General features: G+C 37.9%; 1 protein-coding gene across 1 annotated transcript in view; it reads left to right on the forward strand.

The window, feature by feature from the left end:
- Positions 1 to 10251: 10251 nt before the first annotated feature.
- Positions 10252 to 20304, forward strand: part of LOC107041709 (fatty-acid amide hydrolase 2-B) — a 24085-nt gene continuing 14032 nt past the window's right edge. The window contains exons 1-3 of the mRNA XM_015262396.1: positions 10252 to 10515; positions 17274 to 17445; positions 19115 to 19334. Coding sequence (XP_015117882.1) covers positions 17275 to 17445; positions 19115 to 19334 — 391 coding nt within the window. The 5' untranslated portion in view covers positions 10252 to 10515; position 17274. The remainder of the gene's footprint in view (positions 10516 to 17273; positions 17446 to 19114; positions 19335 to 20304) is intronic.

Below are 20304 nucleotides of genomic sequence, written 5' to 3' on the forward strand. Positions count from 1 at the left end.
TATCTTTGAATAAACGTACTTTTATTTTATTCGTATCCACAACAAGAAAAAGTAAAATTTTTTCCATTACGATATTTTAATTCAATACAAAGTAGAACAGTTTTATGAAATTCATGCATGTTTGCACCCTAATTGAACAAATTTGAAAACTTTTTTCATGGATTCTTGTGACTAAGGAAGATTATTAACAAAATCTGAATAAGAAGAAAATGTGACAACCAGGTACAATTTTCAAATAATGTTTCATGATTGTTGAAAAAAATTGTATGGAAAACATCAAATTTGTTCATCGCAAAATGAGAAAAAAGGTATTTAGTTATTATTACTAAACTGGTGGCTTCACAGTTTTCAATATACTATCTATATTGTCGACTGCTCAGTGATGTCGAGAGCAGATGGTAAGACCAATGGAACGTTCATTGCTTCATTACCGATCGAGAGAACGGTATTAAAATTTTTACCAATTGAGATATTTGAACACAAAATCAATCAGAATCATGCTTCCCGAGCGGTAATGCGGGGATTCTGGATTCGTGGCTCTGATTCGTTGAAATTTAAGATTTCTAGGGTATCCTAAGCGCCCAGAATTTGGGGGGGCGGGAGGGTGAGGGTCGTTTTTTACAATATCAGATGGACATATTCCGTTTTGGACCGGTGGAACAGATGGGCACAGAAATTTGTGGACACATTCCCGGATGGGCAGATTGTCATCAGGTGGTTAAACAGGGCTCGGTGTTGGAGATATCTTCAGGAAATGCCGTATCAGTCGACATTTTTAGTGCAGCGGTACTGTGAAAGTTGGCGGGATTATTCTCATTTCAAGCGAAATTACTAACTGAATCGAACTGGCCATCGGGCAGTAAAATGTAATAATAATAATATACTAATATAATTGAATCAGCCAGAGGAGAAGTAAATGAGCTATTAGCAACGGGAGAAAAGTTCTGTACCTTGAATTTAGAAATGACGGCGATCTTTTGAACGGAACTCATCAATTTCGGGCGAATTTTTTGCGCACACTCGGAGGCGCCAAAAATTTCATTTTCACCTGGGGCCAAAAGTGTCATATCTTGGAATTTTTCAGAGGAAAAGTCGACTTTCGGCAAAATTGAATTTTTTCGCCGAATGAAAGTTGATTCCGACTATTCAAGTGACGGGCTATCCAGAACTCTCAATAGTATGTGGGAAAAGTAAAAAATGAAAAAAAAAATTTTTTCCCCTGGGGCCCAAAGGGGATTTTTCTTGGATTTTTTCAGGGGAAAAGTCGAGTTTCGGCAAAATCGAATTTTTTCGCCGAGTGAAAGTTGATTCAGACTATTCAAGTGACGGGCTATCCAGAACTCTCAACTGAATGTGGGAAAAGTAAAAAATGAGAAAACAAATTTTTTTCACCCGGGGCCCAAAGGTTCATATCTTGGATTTTGTCAGGGGAAAAGTCGACTTTCGGCAAAATCGAATTTTTTCGCCGAGTGAAAGTTGATTCAGACTATTCAAGTGACGGGCTATCCAGAACTCTCAACTGAATGTGGGAAAAGTAAAAAATGAGAAAACAAATTTTTTTCACCCGGGGCCCAAAGGTTCATATCTTGGATTTTGTCAGGGGAAAAGTCGACTTTCGGCAAAATCGAATTTTTTCGCCGAGTGAAAGTTGATTCAGACTATTCAAGTGACGGGCTATCCAGAACTCTCAATAGTATGTGGGAAAAGTAAAAAATGAAAACAATTTTTTTGTCACCTGGGGCCAAAAGTGTCATATCTTGGATTTTTTCAGAGGAAAAGTCGATAGCTCTCGTCTCAGTCTCGAAAGATACAGTATCGATTCCTCTCGTGATTACTTCGAGTCAACTTATCTCATCTCCAACTCAAGTTCTTAGTGTTTTTTAATGCGAAATCTCGGTTTTTGTCTCGGCTTATCTCGTCTGAGTTTTCTACGCATAAAAAACGTGAAAAACTGAGAACCGAGATGAGATAAATTGACTCGGAATCATCACGAGAATGAGAGCGAAGATTTCCATGTTCATTGAGACCGAGACTGTCTCTCCAAAGTTTTGTCTCGTGATGTCTCGTAAAATGTCTCGCAGCATCACTAATTTTGGGGGTAAGAACAAGAAAATTAGGATTTGTCCCAGTGAATTTCGATGCTGTCTCAGAAAGGCTTTGAAAGTGTAGCTCAAAAGGCTGTTTAAAGAAACTGAAAGCTTTTAGAACTTCGTCATGAAAAGTGTCTGTAACAGCTATTGATTCCAATGCGAAGTAATTTAAAGAAGTGTTTCCGGGGGAGCGATTTTATTGCTTCAGTATAGCTGTCTCCGTTTCTGTCGAAATCTGTTTGAATGAGATTGCAGATTAGACTCCAATTTGAAATATTGTTTTCAACGGGAGCTTACATTGATAACGCATAGACATCGCCGATGTTATTGGAGCGAACTTCCACGGTTTGCCTCATAAAGTTGGATGCAATCGTCTGTCACCACTCTAACGTCACGCTTTTTTCCAAGAACTGGCATCAACTTTGTTTGGCAATGCCTGCAATTTTTTACGGTTGATAATATGTCTCTTTCATTACAAGACTAAGTACAGGGAATGCGTGTACGATCTGAAGTATCAGAATTCATGTGCTGTTCCGACTGGTTGTGAGTCAACCAGTTGGTGTCGGCCAAGATGGATCCTTATTCCATGCTCCTCCTGACGATCCTTTTCCGAACGGGCGTGAGCCTAGGACTGTCTGTCACCCACGACCATTCACTGATAAACAATGACTTGGTTCATTGCACTCACAAGTTGATTGCCGAATTACACGGTGGTGTGGGAACAGTCATAGTTTACCGCACCTCGAAGACATCACTCATTGATCGAATCCTACACGATCTCTTCGAGTCTGATCCACCGATTCCCGTGATTCGTACTGATACTACTGAGATGGACCATGTGTACTTTGAGAGCATCTGGCTGGCTGCTGTTGATGATCCGAAACAATTGGAATCTGTTATGCGTCTCCTGCGTGACGTTCATCATCAACGAATCATCGTTTGCCTGACATATGCTAGCAGCGATCCATTGGCTGAACTGCGACGTGCTGTCTCCGCTGCTCAGATCAAAGCCATCACGAGGAATGTAATGTTCGTCGCGACAAGTCATGAAACCGCCGAAGTTTGGATCATGGGGGTCCCAGAATATAGCAAGGAGAATTGTGGGAAACTTCGTCTGATTCAAGTGAGTTGTGACCTTTCAATATTTAATTAGTATTATTTCCTAAAAGGGGGATTTAGGGCAATTAAATAATGAGGACAAATGAGGGATAAAATTAACTGAATATCTATATTTCTATTAATTTACATAATAGATCGTCGTAAGACGCTTGAAATGCCTTTTACTTGGATCTAGGGTTATGGGTAAGGCCAGGCAACTTTTGTACACGTAAAAAAGGGAGTGACTCTAATGCAGAAAAAGGGGAGAAGCTAGTCGTGTCGAGGGAATGCAACTAAATATAAGAAGAATAACTAAATGGGGAAGAAACAAAAGAGTGTAGGCTCACCGTTGGGGGGTATGAAGGGTAATATTGTGGGGTCAAGAGGGAAAATGAGGGGGGTAACTCGTACTCACGATGGGACTTCACTCTGGCGAACACGTGGAATTCCACCGGCGCCTTGCACTCCTTCAAAATACCAGGGCGTTTTCCTGGAGAGCCTCCTTTCCACCTCGGGGTTTCCTGGGCACCAATACTAGAGCTGGGATGAGCTCGATGTATCGAAAATCCTCTTTTTATCCGCCAATACTTCCGGGCGAATTTTACTGTATTCACTATTACTACTTTCGGGGCACGTGGCGACTCACGGGGCAGCTAATGCACGAGTGACGGTCTCTTCTTTTCCTTCGCGATTCGTGGGGGTTCGTCAGGTGTCGATGTCCTTCGGGTTTTAATTCGGGAGCAATCGGGGCCAATCAGCACGGGTGAGTGGTGACGATGACCACAATCCAGGGATGTCTCGCAAGGGATTATTGCTGGTGTTGAATATTCGGGGGTCTAGTATGGGGAATTTCCAGGAGGCGATGGCTTCTCCAATTGATCGGGTGGGGCCGGAACTGATGTCTTCCTTCGGCTGATGTCTCCGTGATGTCCAGGGGCAGGGGTAGAGGGGCGATGAGGGGAAAAGTGAGGGAAGGGGTATCCAACGGTGGCGGGATTTACATTTTAGGGGGCAGTGTGTAGTGGGAAAACATATGTAGAAAAATAATAAAAAATAAATGAATATGCCTCGTCACAGAGTATACAAAAATTTTGATCGATTGACCGAATTTTGAGTCCATCTCGGATCTCTATTGATTCCATGGTGAAAGATTAGAATTGGGCGAGGATTGTCCAAGGACCACATTCGGACAATCGTGGCTCATTCTTCATTTTATACCAAGGACAAGGATTGATGCTTCAGCATTCGCAGTCCTAATCGAAGAAAGTTCTTGATGTTCGTTTCTTTCAGATATCTTTATCGGTAATATACCTTTCAGGTCGGAGTCTACCGTGAGGGCACGCTCGTGAAATACATTCCAACTTTCGCTCCCAAAGTCAGTAATCTTGCTGGTTGCCAGTTATTAGTGCTACTATGGCCCTGGCAATGACCATACGTGAATCCAGATTATGCTGAAAATCCTGGTGGTATTTCCGGGGAGCTTGTTGAAAGTTTAGCAGTCATGATGAATTTTACACCAAAATACGTATGGACATCATCCACTGAGATCACATTGAATCATACAGTAGAAAGCGATTTAAATCTGTTGGTGGATATGGCAGCTTTACCAATCCAGTCAAAGACAGCGGCTTCTTTTTCCCTTAGTATGGTTCGTATAGGTTTCTTCATTGAACACAGAAAAGGTCAGCGCTCCTTGAATCGTCTATTCATAGAACCATTCGAGAAATCAGTCTGGATAACAATGGCAGTCGTATTGTGTGCATTACTAGGAACATCATTCCTCCTGCATCACAGAGATCCCGTCACAGTCATGCTCAAGATATTCGGAAGTCTGTTGGGAATCGGGATTGGTAAATTCCCCGAAGTCCAATGGATGAGACTTTTTTTGTGGTTCTGGTTAATACCATCATATTTCCTCATACAGTGTTATCTTGCTAACCTCACTAAACAGCTCATCGTGCCAGCGGGAGGAAAAACGATGGACACTCTGAAGGAATTGATGAATTCGAAATACGTTATTCACTGTACGGCGGATGCAAGAAGGGCATTCAGGGACAGCAGTGTATGGCCTGTCGGACTTAGTGAACGGTGCCAACTTGTCACCGATGAATATTCTCGAGACTCCATCGAACAAGCCGGGAGAAGCGGTCTCATGAACCAAACGGCCATGGTAGCAAGCCTTGAATTTTTAGCAACAACCGCATCGTTTACCAAGCTACATGTCATCAATGACTACATACTTAAGAAACGACAGATGATTTTAGTACATTCCGGGAGTCTTTACATCACTGCAATGGAAAAAAAATACAATAGACTGTTTGCGAGCGGTCTAATACAGCATTGGAAGAAGATCGCAATATCAAAACAGCGGGAACTTTTTGAAGATGTCGAGTCCGTGTCGGATTTCGACTTTATTCTGCATTCCGTTGGTTTTCTCGGGATCGGAATAGCAATGAGTTTCATTTGTTTTGTAGCAGAGTTGATAGTTTACCGGGTTCGCTCCCGAAGAGAGTGATATGTACTCCGAGTTGAATAGTTGGAACTGACAAGTTCTACTTAGGTCTTTCCGTTCAGAACTGGATACGTCTTGGGAAGCCTCTTCCGGACGAAAGAAAATTTTTTTATTTCGACATTTCTGGCGCGTCCGAGGAAGAAATCTTGATGTCAATTTGACTTGAATGGCTGTGAGAATGCTGTTCTGTGATTCTTCTCTCAACCATCTGATAATCAACCTCCGTGGGAAGGACGATCTTCAATAAGCTTCAACGAGCTTCAATAGTTGGCCTTTATTGCTGTCGACGCTTGACTAATTAAATTCCCCAAGAAGTGAATAAAAATTTTCCAAAATCAACTAAGCCCCGTCCACTGATATTTCCCGGAAAATAATTCAGAAATTACTTCAAACGAGTTGAAGTAAATTACATACTCAATGCGATTGAAAATTTCCCTTCATCCAACTATTCAGAAACTACATTGTCATGTAACAGTTATTGATTTCACGGTCACCATTTCACCCCAGTGTCCTCGGTCAAACGTTTCTGCTGACTCCATCTCATCAGAATCTGCCCATCCGCGAATATGACCACAAATTTCCGTGGTCATCTGTTCCACCGCCTCCCGTAGTGACGCCATTTTCCTTAGTACGTGTCCAAAACGGAATGTGTCCATCTGAGATTGTGTAAAGTCCCGACGTTGAATTTTATAGATGGCACTATTTATCGTCCATTTTAATCCGCGAGATTTGAATTATTATTTCACAATGAATATAAAACGTCTGAAATTTGAGAATGCCAAGAAAATGGTCGAACAGAGGACAATGAACAATGGACAAAAAATAATTTGACGAGTGTAAGAAAAACCGTTGCCAGCAATCGTAAATGTCAAGTACTTGAGTTGAATTCTCAATTTATTACTCTCCAAAATTCGTTACATAAAGGCTTTTCCTGAAAATTCTAAACTCAGAGCGAAAAATAAACACATCGGTCACAGTCGTAAAGTTGTAAAATCCCAATTCTGGTATATTTCGAAAGTTTCTCTGTTTCAAGTGGTCCACACGTGTATGGGTTCTCCTTTTTTCATTGTATTCCTACGTGGAGGGCCTGAGACCCCTCAAGAGGAAAACTAGCGACGTCGCACGCTTTGCCTTCCTCCCTCTTTTCATTTCCTCTGTTCTCTTTTGGCTTACCCCTCTTCCCTTTCCACTGGGCCAGGATTGCGCGCGCACCTTTTTCGTCTAGTGGAGGTGTTTTGAGCCAACCCTTAGATTTAAAACTGAAGTTTAAGTCAGTCCCATCGTGGCTGTTGTTTCGACAACTTTTCAAGCTTCTCTCTTCAAGTAGTTTTTCTTCAGAGTTTTTACAAGTTTTTATAAGTTTATTAGAAGTTTATCCAGTTTGTAGTCCAAGTTTTAGATTTTTGAGTCAAGAGTTATTTTGAATAAAAGTGTTAATGTGCTCTCCTAAGCACTGGTGTTTGGATTTATTCACAAATAAACCTTCAAGCCAATTATCCTATCATTGAACGAGTCAACATCGATGGAGTCCTCATCAGAGGTTTAGTGGCTAACGGATCCACACTTCAAAGTTTGGCGCTCAATATTCCAAATGGCGCTACTGTCCTCCTAGTAACTTGGATAGGACATAACAAAACGACCCCCCCCCCTCTAAAATTTCAGCCCAGAAGAAATTAAGGGATTACTGCTATGAGTTTTCAAAAGTCGCGGGTTATTAGATTGAGATTTTTCATACATTGAAGATCGATTATTTCAAAAACGAATGACCGAATTAACCCAGAGTTAACTCCGGGTTTGATCTATCAGGGATGGGTGTTATACCTGCAGTTTAATAAATAAATATAGTTAGATAGATAAATATAAGACCTTGTTCAAATTTAGTTTTTCCTCAATATCTCAAAAACTACTGCAACCATATTCAATTTTTCTTGTTTCGAAATACTTGTCTCGATGGCGTCTATCTATACCAATCAAAAAATATATGCCCTTTAATATCAAGTTTAGACATAATGCCGATAATTTCGTTTTACTTAACCTTGAAGAAAAAATTGAAATCGAACCAATAGTTTTTTAGATATCGAGCGAAAGAGTTTCACACATAAAGTTAAATATCTCTGAAACTACTGGATTTGGAAACTAGATTTAGTTGAATAGCTATTATTATGATGAGTATTTTAAAAAATTCAATCGGTGGAATGGTTCACGAGATTTCTCCAAAAAAAGATTTCTGAGGCATCGCTATATCTCAGGAACCGCTGAACCGATTGAGATGAAATTTAGCATTCGTTTGACTATCCGCAGTACCAATTAGCATCCAGAATTTTGATGTCTTTGCGTTAGCCATTCTCGAAGTCAGTAGCGAAACGGTAAATCGGGTCAAGTCGATTTTGACTACTGGCCAGTTTTTGACGAATATCTCGGAATCTAAAAAAGATAGAAAAGTTTTTGTTATTGCCTTTTTTGTAGAGACAATTGAGGGTTATATAAAAGGTCATGAGAAAAATTTTGCTCTTTTTTAGATTCCGAGATGTTTATAAAAACTTACCAAAAGTCAAAATCGACTTAACCCAGTTTACCACTTCGCTATTGAGTTCAATGTGCTTAAAAAATCATTATAATTCCAAAGTTCTTTAGTGAGTTCTTAAATGAGAAGATTTACGGAATCATTTATTCAACGAAAAATTTTATACGACTTTTTTTCTATAATTGAACTTCATAGGTTCTACGATAATGATAAATCAAAAAACGAAGCTTTTCTGATTCATTTGCAATTCCATATTAAGGTAATATTCACTGAATCTTTAATTTTCGTTTCGGCGTTATTCATAATTTTATTCCAATGTCTGAAAAAATTCATGCAGAAAATGAAAAAAATGACCGAGCACAGAAATGATGGCCAGATTACATCTAGATAGACGATTTTTCAGCATAACACAAATAATAACGAGAAAAAATTACTAACGAGTGGGTAATTTGATCGATTAGCTTGTAGCATGAGACATGCATCAAGGCAGGAATGGTAATTACCGTCATTTTACATCCTCAGTAGACATACCTACTATAAACCTCTCTCCTCTTGAGGGTTTTCACGGACGAAAAAATTTAATAGAAAAACCTATCGAATTCGTTAGAAAATTCTATTGAATTTCTATTGAACTGTTCTACTAGTTTTTGGCCGATTCTATTGAAATGTTCAATAGAAAATATTCAGTAGAAAAAGTCAGTAGAATTCAATTCATCTATATAACTTATTCTATTGAGATGTTTTCTATAGAATTTCCTCGGCTCAAATTTTCTAAGTTTTTTCGCTTGATTTTCTTGATGAGACGAAAAGAAAAATAGAATGAAAAAAACTTAGAGTTGACCAAATTCTATAGAAAATATATGAAAAGAATAAGTTACATAGAAAAATCGAATTCAGTTGACTTTTTCTATTGAATGTTTTCTATTGAACATGTCAATAGAATCAGCCAGAAACTAATAGAAAGTTTAATAGAAATTCAATAGAATTTTCCAACGAATTCGATAGGTTTTTCTATTAAATTTTTTCGTGCGTGTTTATATGAGGTATTCCGCGCCAAATGAGTCAACCGTTGCCATTCACCCGCTTGGATTTTGATGGCGATTTTTTCTACGATTGGGGGGGGCTAAAAAACTATCTCTCAAATTTTTTCGGCAGCCCATTTTGGAGATATGATTTTTTTAATAGCTCGCATTCTATCCATACGATTTTGATTTATTAAGCGTCAAAATTTTGCATTTTCTACTGCCTATAAGAATATTTTTAGTAAGAGTCTTTTTCGATTTTTAGATGCTCATAATAACCCATTTTCGAATAAAAGTTGAAAAAGTTCAATTTTGCTAATTATGTCACTTTTGATTTGTTTCATTTTTTTCAGTGATTCTTATAATCAAAACAAGTATTTTGAGCTGTTATAGAAGTTGGGAATCCTCCTGGATCTCCTGAATCTATTAAAAAAATTTTGGCACTTACTAAATCAAAATCGGACAAATAGAACTCGAGTTATTGGAAAAAAACGGAAAAATGTAAAAAAAATCATATCTCCCTAACTGGGCTATTGAAAAAATCTGAAAAAATTTGAGAAACACTTTTTAACACCCCCAATCGTCGGAAAAATCGGTTGACTCATTTGGCGCGGAATATTTGATATATTATTTTTGGGACCAAGCGAATACTTAATGTTCATTCACTTCATACAAATTTATTCATTCGTTTCATACGACATTGATGGATTAAGTGACTATGCTCGCCACGTTCACATACGAATCACTGGTTTTTCTCATCTCGAATGAAGGTGGAGTTATCCAAAAACTCTTGAAGGTCATAAAAATAAAGAAAACAAAATTTAGCGAATACAATACAGCGTTCATCACACGTCTTTCTTGTTTTCAACTAATTATGTAATATGCAGAGTAGAAGAAAATTATGCATATTCAGCAGCTTGTCGGCATATGTAGATATGTCTTGTATATATCTCCAACAAATGACTTATTTTCTGGAACCTAGCGGCACGCATAAGTCATGTTACGCTAAGGAGTGATTTGTTCAGTTCGTGAGTAACCGCCGTCGTGAGACTATGTCCGCCCCCTAATACGGTGAAATCGTTCTAGATATTTGCGGTCCGGATACTGCATTGCAAACGAAAGATGCTCTGAAAGTGGTTAAAATATTTCCTCCTTCTTTATTAATGTGCTTTCCACATTTGAATAATCTATAATAAACACAATCATTTCCGATTTTTATTTGTTTTTAATATTGTATACCAATTTTAATTTGTTCCTGTAATTTATCAAGTGAGTATATTTATTGCAATTCAATTTTCTCACAACCTGGAAGAAAAGTATGGGCTATTAGTTGCTATTATATGCATGAAACTTGACTTTTATGTAACTCAAGGAAAAGACCCTCGCCTAGGGAAAATGAAATTTTCAACTGTGCACACGGAAAAAAAAAATCGGGAAACTCCTTGCGATCGCAAGACTTTTACCGATTTATTTTTCTCCGTGCACTGATAGAATGATTCGTTTATTCCAAATGAGATTCGTTAACTATTAACAAATGTTAGGGTTGAATATGAACGAATAAACATTTGTTAATAGTTAACGAATGGTTCACTTGAAAGGTGCAAGTGGAGTCAAACAAGGCTCCTCAAGTATGCATTTGTAAATTATTAACGAATGAACATTTGGTGAGACCGAGGGGCTACTCAAATCACGGCGCCACTCTGCCATAAAATCATTCTGAAATCACTGAAATTGAGTGATTTCAGTTCTCCGAAATTATTTTCGAAATCATCTCCGAAATTACGTAAAATCGTCTGAAATCAATGAAATCACCAAAATCAGTGACGCACTGGCGTAGTGCGAACCGTGCAAGTAATTCGTGATTTTGAAATTGACACGCCCGCCAACGATAATAGTAAAATGCTGTACTCATTGTCATACTGGTTTTTCTGAGAATCCCGTATTTACTTACTCCCAGACAAATGTAAGCGCTTATTATCGTATGGAACCCGAAAGTCCATTCCTTATAGTTTCAGATACCTCAGACCAAGAATCAATAGTTCGCAAATCCTCAATATGTTGGTTGTTTAATAAAGATCACTTAAAACTCAGTGGTGATGGACTTCAGCGAGTTAGAGACAAAGAAATAACGAGAAGTACTAGTCATCGACGTAAGAACCCTTTGCAAAGCGAGAAAAATTATTTTGTGAAAGAATTCAAGAAAATTGTTGTCGGTGATTGGTGTTTATTTCAGGAGGAAAAATATCCTACTTGTTTATTAGAGTATGTGCTTGATTTCGGTTATTCAGAGGGGAAAACTCGGCAAAGCAGGGAGTCTTAGAGCGAATATGCTCGTGTCAGTGGTAATAACAAAAATATAGGTGGTCTTTGCCATTGATATATTTTGGATAAAAGTCTAAATATTTTAAAGTCACAGCCAATGCGTTCTCACAGCTACATTAATATAAGCCAGTATCGAAGAACAATTTCTCCTCCTTTGATCACTGAGAGTAGAGATTTGAGGCTCCCTAAGAGAATTTTTGATGAAGTTGAAAAATATTTCTAAATAAATGAGTTAATGCTATAACAATCTATGTGTGAAATCATTTATGTAACTTTTGATTTCCAGTATAAAGTTCTGAAATTGATTGTTATTTGTAAATTATTAGTGGAGACTGGGGGAAAATGGACTGCTTTTTATCGTCATTAGCTCAAGATTGGCGGAGCGGAATCAAACGAATTCGTTATTATTGCCAGTTTTGATTTTCATAATTTGACACGACCCTTTTTGCCCCACCTCTATTATTCACTTTATTCATCGCAATTTCAATGACTTCATTTTTTGTGAAATTACTGATTTCGAATCAATGAAATCATTCGAAATCGTGAAATCAACTCAATTGATGCTCGAAATTACAGAAATCATTTTTTCCGAAATCACTGAAATCATCCGAAATCGACCTCATTTCGAAATCATGGTGTTACTCAATTATGGAGTGATTAGCCCCTTGGGTGAGCGACTCTAGCCTCCAATCAAATCCATTTGCTAACAATAACTCATCCTTTCTATCAGTGTGGGACTAAAGAATAGTCAAGTGTGGAGTCAAATTCGCGGTATATACAAAATCCACAATTCAACAAAGCTTAATATAAACACCTTCAAGTTTAGAATATTCTCGAATGTTTGAATAAAAATGTGGGAATCATGTCGCAATTCAATTTTTGCATGCATCAGAATGAGTTTGATACTTCATTTCGAATATCTTCGATGCCTTTATCTGTTGCCTTTTTATTATCAGACATTGACACTAGCAGTATCTCTGATAAGAAATGCTCACGAAAATTGAACGCATAAAGACATTCGTAAACATCCAAACTGGACTGATAGATATGTACTTAATGTCGGAATGAGTCGCTTGCGCAAGCAATGTTCACTTAGTCAAAACATTCATTTAGCTAATTGTTACATTTTAGTGGTATAATTGTATAATGTGTTACTGAACTGCAAACTTACTATCAGAAAATAAATACCAATAATTCTGTCGGGGGAAGAAACATGGAGGTTTTTATTTTGTGGCAGTGCCGCAGAAAATGAAAGGAATTCCGTCATGGAAAATTCAGAATTTGATGAACAAATCGATGAAAACTAAATTTTAGTTCAATTATTTCATGAAAATTAATGGAAATAAGGAAAAATCGGGTAAAAATTCGAGGTTGAAGGGTATTCGGAGGATTATTTCTTTAATTTTTATTTTGGGCGATGAGAGTGCGGTGTTCTTTTGGGTTTGTTTCTGTTTCCCACACGGAGAAAAAAATTCCAGAATTTTTCAAGAGAAATTCAGGCAAAAATTACCGTGCCGTCTGGGAAAGTGGGTTCAATTGTCTAGCCCCAGAAAAATTCCGGTGCTGCATAGTAAAAATTCCGGTACCGCATAATAAAAGCTTGATCCCTGATTGTTTTCTATTACATGATAAATTACATTCAATAGTTAAAAATGAGTAAACATTGTCATTCAGCATATCATCCTATTAATTTAATTTTAACTTCTCCTCCATATCCTCTCTCCCATATTAAAAGCGGAATGCGCGGCAAACGTATGTGGAACGTTTGACAGGCCAATGTATCTCTACAGCGTTATACACCTCATGAAGAGAAAATAAAGGGCACTTATTTTATTTTTTAACCATTTTATCACAACACTAATTAATATTACACTGAATTGATATTATGAAAAACATTAACCTGGGGTTTCAGTAAGGAGACATGCGAGAGAGAAGGCGACGGAATAAATCATCTGGGGAGCGATTTTTCTCGTTTTATGTCCACATAAAATCGTAAATTTCAACCAATGACAGCCCTGGATTTGGAATACTCAACTAGGATTGGTTGAAATTTATGATTTTATGTCGACATAAAACGAGCAAAATCGCTGCCCAGGTCACGTTGAGTTCGTGGATGCGGAGGGGGGACGAAGAGTGCCGAAATCTTACGAATGCTCGATCGAGTCCTAGGATTCTGGTAGAGCACCGGAAAAATTTGCCAGCCGGGGTCATAATTTTTCTCGTATTTCTCGTAAAAATTCACTGTCGCTACGATTTTACCGTGCTACACGGAAAATCGAGTTCCTCGCATTTATTTGAAAAATGACTCGTGCAACAGTACTTTTTCCCACTCTTTGCGGAACATTTCGCCTGGAAAGACCATCTGAACCCACTTTACCCCCAAGACCTTTGATTAATTTAGACATTTGAAATTGAAATGTGAATTAAAAATGAAAGTATTTTTTAATGAATTTCGATGGAAATAAGTTATCAGTCAGAAATGTTTGATTGTCAGACGATTAATGAGTTTCTTCAAGTTAATTTTTATTATATCAATCTGGAACAATGTCATTGCGTAGAACAAACTTTAACGTTGGATTGAATATTTATATTGATATTTTTTGTCATTAAAACCGTAAGGCAGCGCTTTACGAACGTTAAGCGTCCGTGAATCACTGCCTACAGCCGTTATTACAAAAAATATTGTTCGTCAGAAGGCCTAAAACAACTTTTCTAGGTTCATATGATTGCAACCCTCGCCGTCAGCTCGGGCTGCACATATGCGCAGAAAAGTTTTTTTTGCCCTAATGAGGAAATATACTATTTTACGACTCTGTTCGCTACCGTTCGCGTCCATAAATCACCATTCATGGACTGAGAGACAAAAAATATCGTTCGATAGACGGCCGTGAAGAACTTCTCGGTCTCATATGATTACATGGGATTTCTGCCTCATGTTAGCCACGCGGAGAAAAAAATTCCAGAAAAATGATTGTGCCAGCACGACAAAATGGGTTCGTTTGGACGGACCCGCAAAAATTGCCGTGCCAGCACCGGAAAATTGCTGTGGAGTACGAGAATTTTTCACGGTAAATCCGAGAAAAATTCCTGTAGCCCACGACAGAAATTCCGGTGCTGGCACGGGAATTTTTCCGGGTCCGTCCAAATGAACCTATTTGACCGTGCTACCACAGTAATTTTTCTGAAATTTTTTTCTCCGTGAAGAAAAGTTCAAAGAAGTCAGGCAAGAATTAGCATTTCTCGACTCAAGAATCTATGATTTTACTCAGTACGAATATCCCGCCATGCGATAAGCTATTATAGATATGTTAATCTTTGAGGTATATATGAGCAGATCCACGCCAAATCAGCAGGCCAAAAAAGTCGATGCTGAGAATTTGTTCTTCTCATATGATCCCACAAGGCTATTACTACTTTCTTGCTCTCTCGATCGGAAAGTACTCACTTTCCTCTTACTCCTCAGAAAGCAACATACAAACTTTCCTTTTCCGGGGGCCTAGTCTCGAGTGGATCGGAAATATTTCCGTTAACGAAAGTCGCTCCGTGAACGCAACACCTGAGTTGACAGATTAGGCGTTCCGTCTACGCAACCACTTCCCTTAAGGGGTAACGGAAGCCGTCGCAAGTTTGTTTTTTCAACCCATTTTTCTCCGATTGTGTCCAATATAAATGGTTGAAATTTTCACCAAGTATTGAGGGGAGACTAAGTGTTGTCCTCCATCTAATATATTATTTTTCAGATTTTTCGCAAAAAAAAATTCAGAAAACTTAACGACACAGCCGATGCTCAAAAATAATAGATGGACGACAACGCTTAGACTCCCCTCAATACTTGGTAAAAATTTCAGCCATTTATATTAGACACAATCGGAGAAAAATGGGTCGAAAAAACAAACATTTGCGACGGCTTCCGTTACCCCTTAACGGCAATGTTTCCGATCGACCGGAAAATCGGCCCCCTAACACTGAAATATAATTGTACTGGAATGTGCACTGCCGTACTAAACGTAGAACAGGAGAGCCTTTATGAGTGCTGGAGATGTAAAATGACCGATAATTTTATTTCTGGTAAAATTTCTGTAAAAATACCGTAATGTTACGGTATTGTTACGTAATAGCCGAATCAAATTTTATCTTCATCCAGAATTATCGTAACAATTTATTTCCGGAAAATTTCTGTCAATTACTGTAATTTACGGTAATTTTTTTTTTAATTTGTGACTCCACACGGAGGTCATAGGGGGCTCATATGGGGGGCATTGAGGATCAAATGACCTTCATATGACCCCCATATAATCCCTATATAACCCTCATGAAATTCCTATATGACCCCATATGACCCTGGTATGATTTCCATATGACCCTTATGCCCCTAAATTTTATATGAAATCCTGTTGAAAATCTCATATGAATTCCTGTAGGAAATCCTATAGGATAACCTCTAAAAAATACAATAGAAAAAATCTGATAAGGAATCCTATTGGGAAGTCCAGAACTCGAATACTCTATCTATCGGACGGAATAGGAACCCATGTAAGTAGGTTGCGAGCCCTATCTCTCCCAAGGAGCTACTGTCGAGTGGCGAAAATGTGAATCTGCGCAAGCAGGGTCCGCGATCTACGCCCCGCCCCCATCTGAGTTCCCAACAGGGAATGTTCGAATGCTCCATAAGATTCCCTATAGGAAGTCCTATAGGATTTGATTGATAAGATTTCCAATAGGAAGTCCTATAGATGTTGATCGTGTCATATCTATCAGTGCGATCGTGCTAAGATAGGAACGTACGAAAAAATTTAACAGAAAACCCTAGCGAATTCTCTAGACAACTCTGTTGGATTTCTATTGAACTTTCTATTAGTTTTTGGTCGATTATATAGAAATGTTCAATAGAAAATACTCTATAGAAAAAGTTAACAGAATTCGATTTTTCTATAATTTATTCCATTGGGATATTTTCTATAGAATTTCCTCGGCGCAAATTTTCCTAGTTTTGTTGTTTGATTTTCTCGATGAAAAAAGAAGAAAAAAGCTTAGAAAATTTGAGCCGAGCCAATTCTAAGGAAAATATCTCAATAGAAGAAGTATAAAAAAATCGAATACTATTGACTTTTCCTATAGAATGTTTCCTATTGAACATTTTAATAGAATCGGGTCAAAAACTAGTAGAAAGTTCAACAGAAATCTAATAGAATTATTTTATGTAGCGAATTCGGTAGGTTTTTCTATTAAATTTTTTCGTGTTTGAAAATACCCAATTATTTGGTTCTTGTCATTCGAGACCTACAATAATTGTATCATTTCATTCCAATGCGCCGTTGACTACCCATATATGTCATCTAGTCTTTTCTACTGGTCATCGTATGGAGATCTTCCCAGATTTTTTATATTATCAACACGTTTTTTCCAACACTTTTTCATGCTATAATGTTTTTTATTCTCTATACAAATCATCGACGGTAATTACATATTGAAACGAGTTGATCATTATAACGTTCATCATATCATATCTTCAATTTTTTGTACTATTGACGTCTAAGACTCTTGTAAGTGATCCATGAAAAACATTTAAATAGTAGTAATATTCATTCACCGGAACTTCCATGCCTTGGAAATCATATGTAAATTCTTCCTTGCATATCATTAGGAATATATAACAAGCTAATTTTTTTATAAATACATTTCATTACAATTTGCCTACTGTTAAGGATGAAATGGGGAGTACGAATAGCATCATGGCTGTCTTCTCTGATACTGATGATACTACAACCAGTCTTCTTGTATTTGAATCGTGTGCAACCTCCGAAACTACCCCCAACGAAGAACTCTCTTCTTCAGCTCAGCGCTACTGAGTTGGCAAAGAAAATACGCCTCCGGCAAGTACGTACGCATTTTAATTATGAAAACCTTGTTCTTAGTGATCTTTGCAGCTGAAAGAGTGGAAGAGGAATTACGGCATAATTATCTTTGGAAATGTCCTAGCTGTTTGGTTTGGCCAAAAAGCTACGGCATTTTCACAATTAAATATCCAGTTCCTGATCAGTTGCCAATGTCCAGTTCCTGATCCCCTGGGAATCTTTTTTTTATGGACTTGCTTGAAAAAAGTATGTTACTCGCAGGTAAATATTTCTTTGTGACAAGAGCTGCAAAATTATGCCGAGATAAAAGTTGAGTAGAAATTACCTAGATAATCGTGACAAATTTTACTATCGGGAACTCTGAGGGAGGCGTGGCCAATGCCTTGGCCGCCTTGCGGCCGAAATTTGAACTAGAGTGAGCAGGTAATCGTCAGTGCGTTCGTATAATCTCCCTTGTAAACAATTGGAGTAATTAAAAATTGTAAGGTTTTCGTTGGGATTTCACGGGTAGTTTAATCATGAAAGTGTCCATGCAAGAATTGTGTCGATTTGCTGTCTCATTGGCAAATTACAAGACGGGACACTTATGAGGTTTAAGTGAATAGCTCTACCATTTTCACCTATAATTAAAATGAATAAAGTCAATTTATTTCGCGAAAGATAACAGAAAAATCAACTGACAATGGAAAATTGAATAATTTCATTAGATTCTCAGCTGGATTACATTGAGTGAAGAAGTCATCTTTGGTAAAGTGTAACGAACATACTTTCATTGATTTTGTCACTGGCTTTGCGATTCTCAAGATTTTTTTCCAAGCAATTAGACGATTAACTGTTTCCTCTTCACCGAATTCCGTCTTCAATTTTACGAAACTCTTGTTTTCTTAAAGGAAATTGGAAGAATCTCACTGAAGGATTACAATAGGCTGAACTATTGCAGCCAGGCACACTGCAAAACTCTTTATTGTTTGTTACTCTGACGTCAAACTCTATTTTTTTATTGAAAAGTAGTATTCTCTCGGCTTGTAGGATGACTTGGGACTGTGTTGATAGGCACAAACAATATAAATCACGAGGAATTTAGTAATAACCGGCAAAAAATAACTCTTTTGTATACATAAACCCATTCAGTGGCTCCAAATTACCTGCTCGCACTAGTACGCGCTACGGCCGGTAGAGTGCGTCATTCAGTGCTAGAGTTCCCAATAAGAACGGTGATCGTAGAGCGAAATGTAACTCGGCGAAAGAATACTGGTTTTTAGTGGATAACTTACAATTTTCTCGGTGAAAAAACACATCTATGGATGCAAAAATTATCCTTCTGTTTAGTCAAATTTTCCACACCGGCAGGTTATTGTTTGTTTTATACCCACCTGTTGCCAAAGCAGAGCATTTCACTGGAGAAAAAATAGTCAAAGTACTTGGATATCCTTAATTTCAAATTCCGTCATTAGAAAATTCAAGTAATTTTGACAATTCTCTTTTTTTTTCAGTTAAAAAAATTATAATTTCATTTAATGTTCAGAGAATTTTGAAATTTTATGATTTCCCCACCCTAAACGGAACATGTGGTTTTTCTGAAAATCGCTATATACTGAATTGTTCAAGACAATTGTTCAAATTTTGTCCTAAACTTTTGCGTTCGCGCTATATTGACTTCTGTTAGGTAACATTTGCGTGTTTTCCGACAGATTTCAAGTGAAGCTGTAGTTGCAGCATACATTGAGCGGATAAAGGAGGTGAATCCATTCATCAATGCTGTTGTTGATGAACGATACGAAGATGCTCTCAGAGAAGCTCGTGATTGCGATAAAATGCTCGAGAGTGGACAGGTCACCATTGACAAAATAACTGGGACTCAACCGCTTTTTGGTGTACCATTTACGGTGAAAGAAAGTTGTGGACTTAAAGGTATGCTTCCGTGTTATTGATCCGCAGAGAAAAAAATTCTGGTTTTCACTAACAATCTCTGGATTTCAGTACTCGGCGGTACTGAAATCAAGAGAGTAAAATTTTCTGGATTTCAGTGGAATTTTTACTTATTCGAAGAGAATTTTCTCTGCGAATCCCAGAAAGATTCCTAGTTCTCAGTAATTTTCCCTGAAGTCTAGGACCCACGGTACTTAAATCAAACTATATTTCCTGCTATTAGAGTTATTTCACGCTATTTCGGTCCTGGGATCCAGTTCTTCGGGTTCTTAACATAGAAACCTTGGGATTGTTAAATAGTCATCGTTACTTACGGTATGACATTACAACATAAACCCCCTCCCCTTCTTTACTTTCAGGATACACGGTTCTTGGCTTCATTACCCAGTTCTTATTTTAAGGACCAGAGTCTTTGATTTCAGCAAACAGCAGTTGTAGATTTAAGAGTGCCACATATACATACATACATATACATACATATATTCTTGAAAAATGATATTCTTGAATGTTTATTAGAAGTTTTTTTTTTCATTGATATCAGACACATGGTGAACATTGGTGAAAATTCCAAAATTTTAGAACTGATAGGTATCGAGAAATTAAGTGAACAAAATGAGCCGTATACACGAGCCTTAAATTGAACATTTCACGGTGCGAGATGACTAACAGACCGATTCCCTCTCTCTCTGTTTCTCCTCTGTCTCAGTCAAACCGTCACAGTGTAAGTAGGGAGCAAAGAGGATAGACCTGAGTAGCGGCCCGGATCAGGGGGTGACTGACTCCCTCCCTCCGGGGGGGAGAATTAAATTCCCCATCCATCAACCCCCGTTTCATCCCTTAATCTCTGCAATAAGAAAATTAATATTGCGACGAAAGTCGCGGCGCTATGAAAAACCCAATAGTTTCTCGGCGCAGTGACTCCCGACAACTCGCCCGCTAATTAAAAAATCGT

The sequence above is a fragment of the Diachasma alloeum genome, unplaced genomic scaffold (assembly GCF_001412515.2).
Source record: "Diachasma alloeum isolate Michigan unplaced genomic scaffold, Dall2.0 Dall_scaffold_00371, whole genome shotgun sequence".
Taxonomy (NCBI): domain Eukaryota; kingdom Metazoa; phylum Arthropoda; class Insecta; order Hymenoptera; family Braconidae; genus Diachasma; species Diachasma alloeum.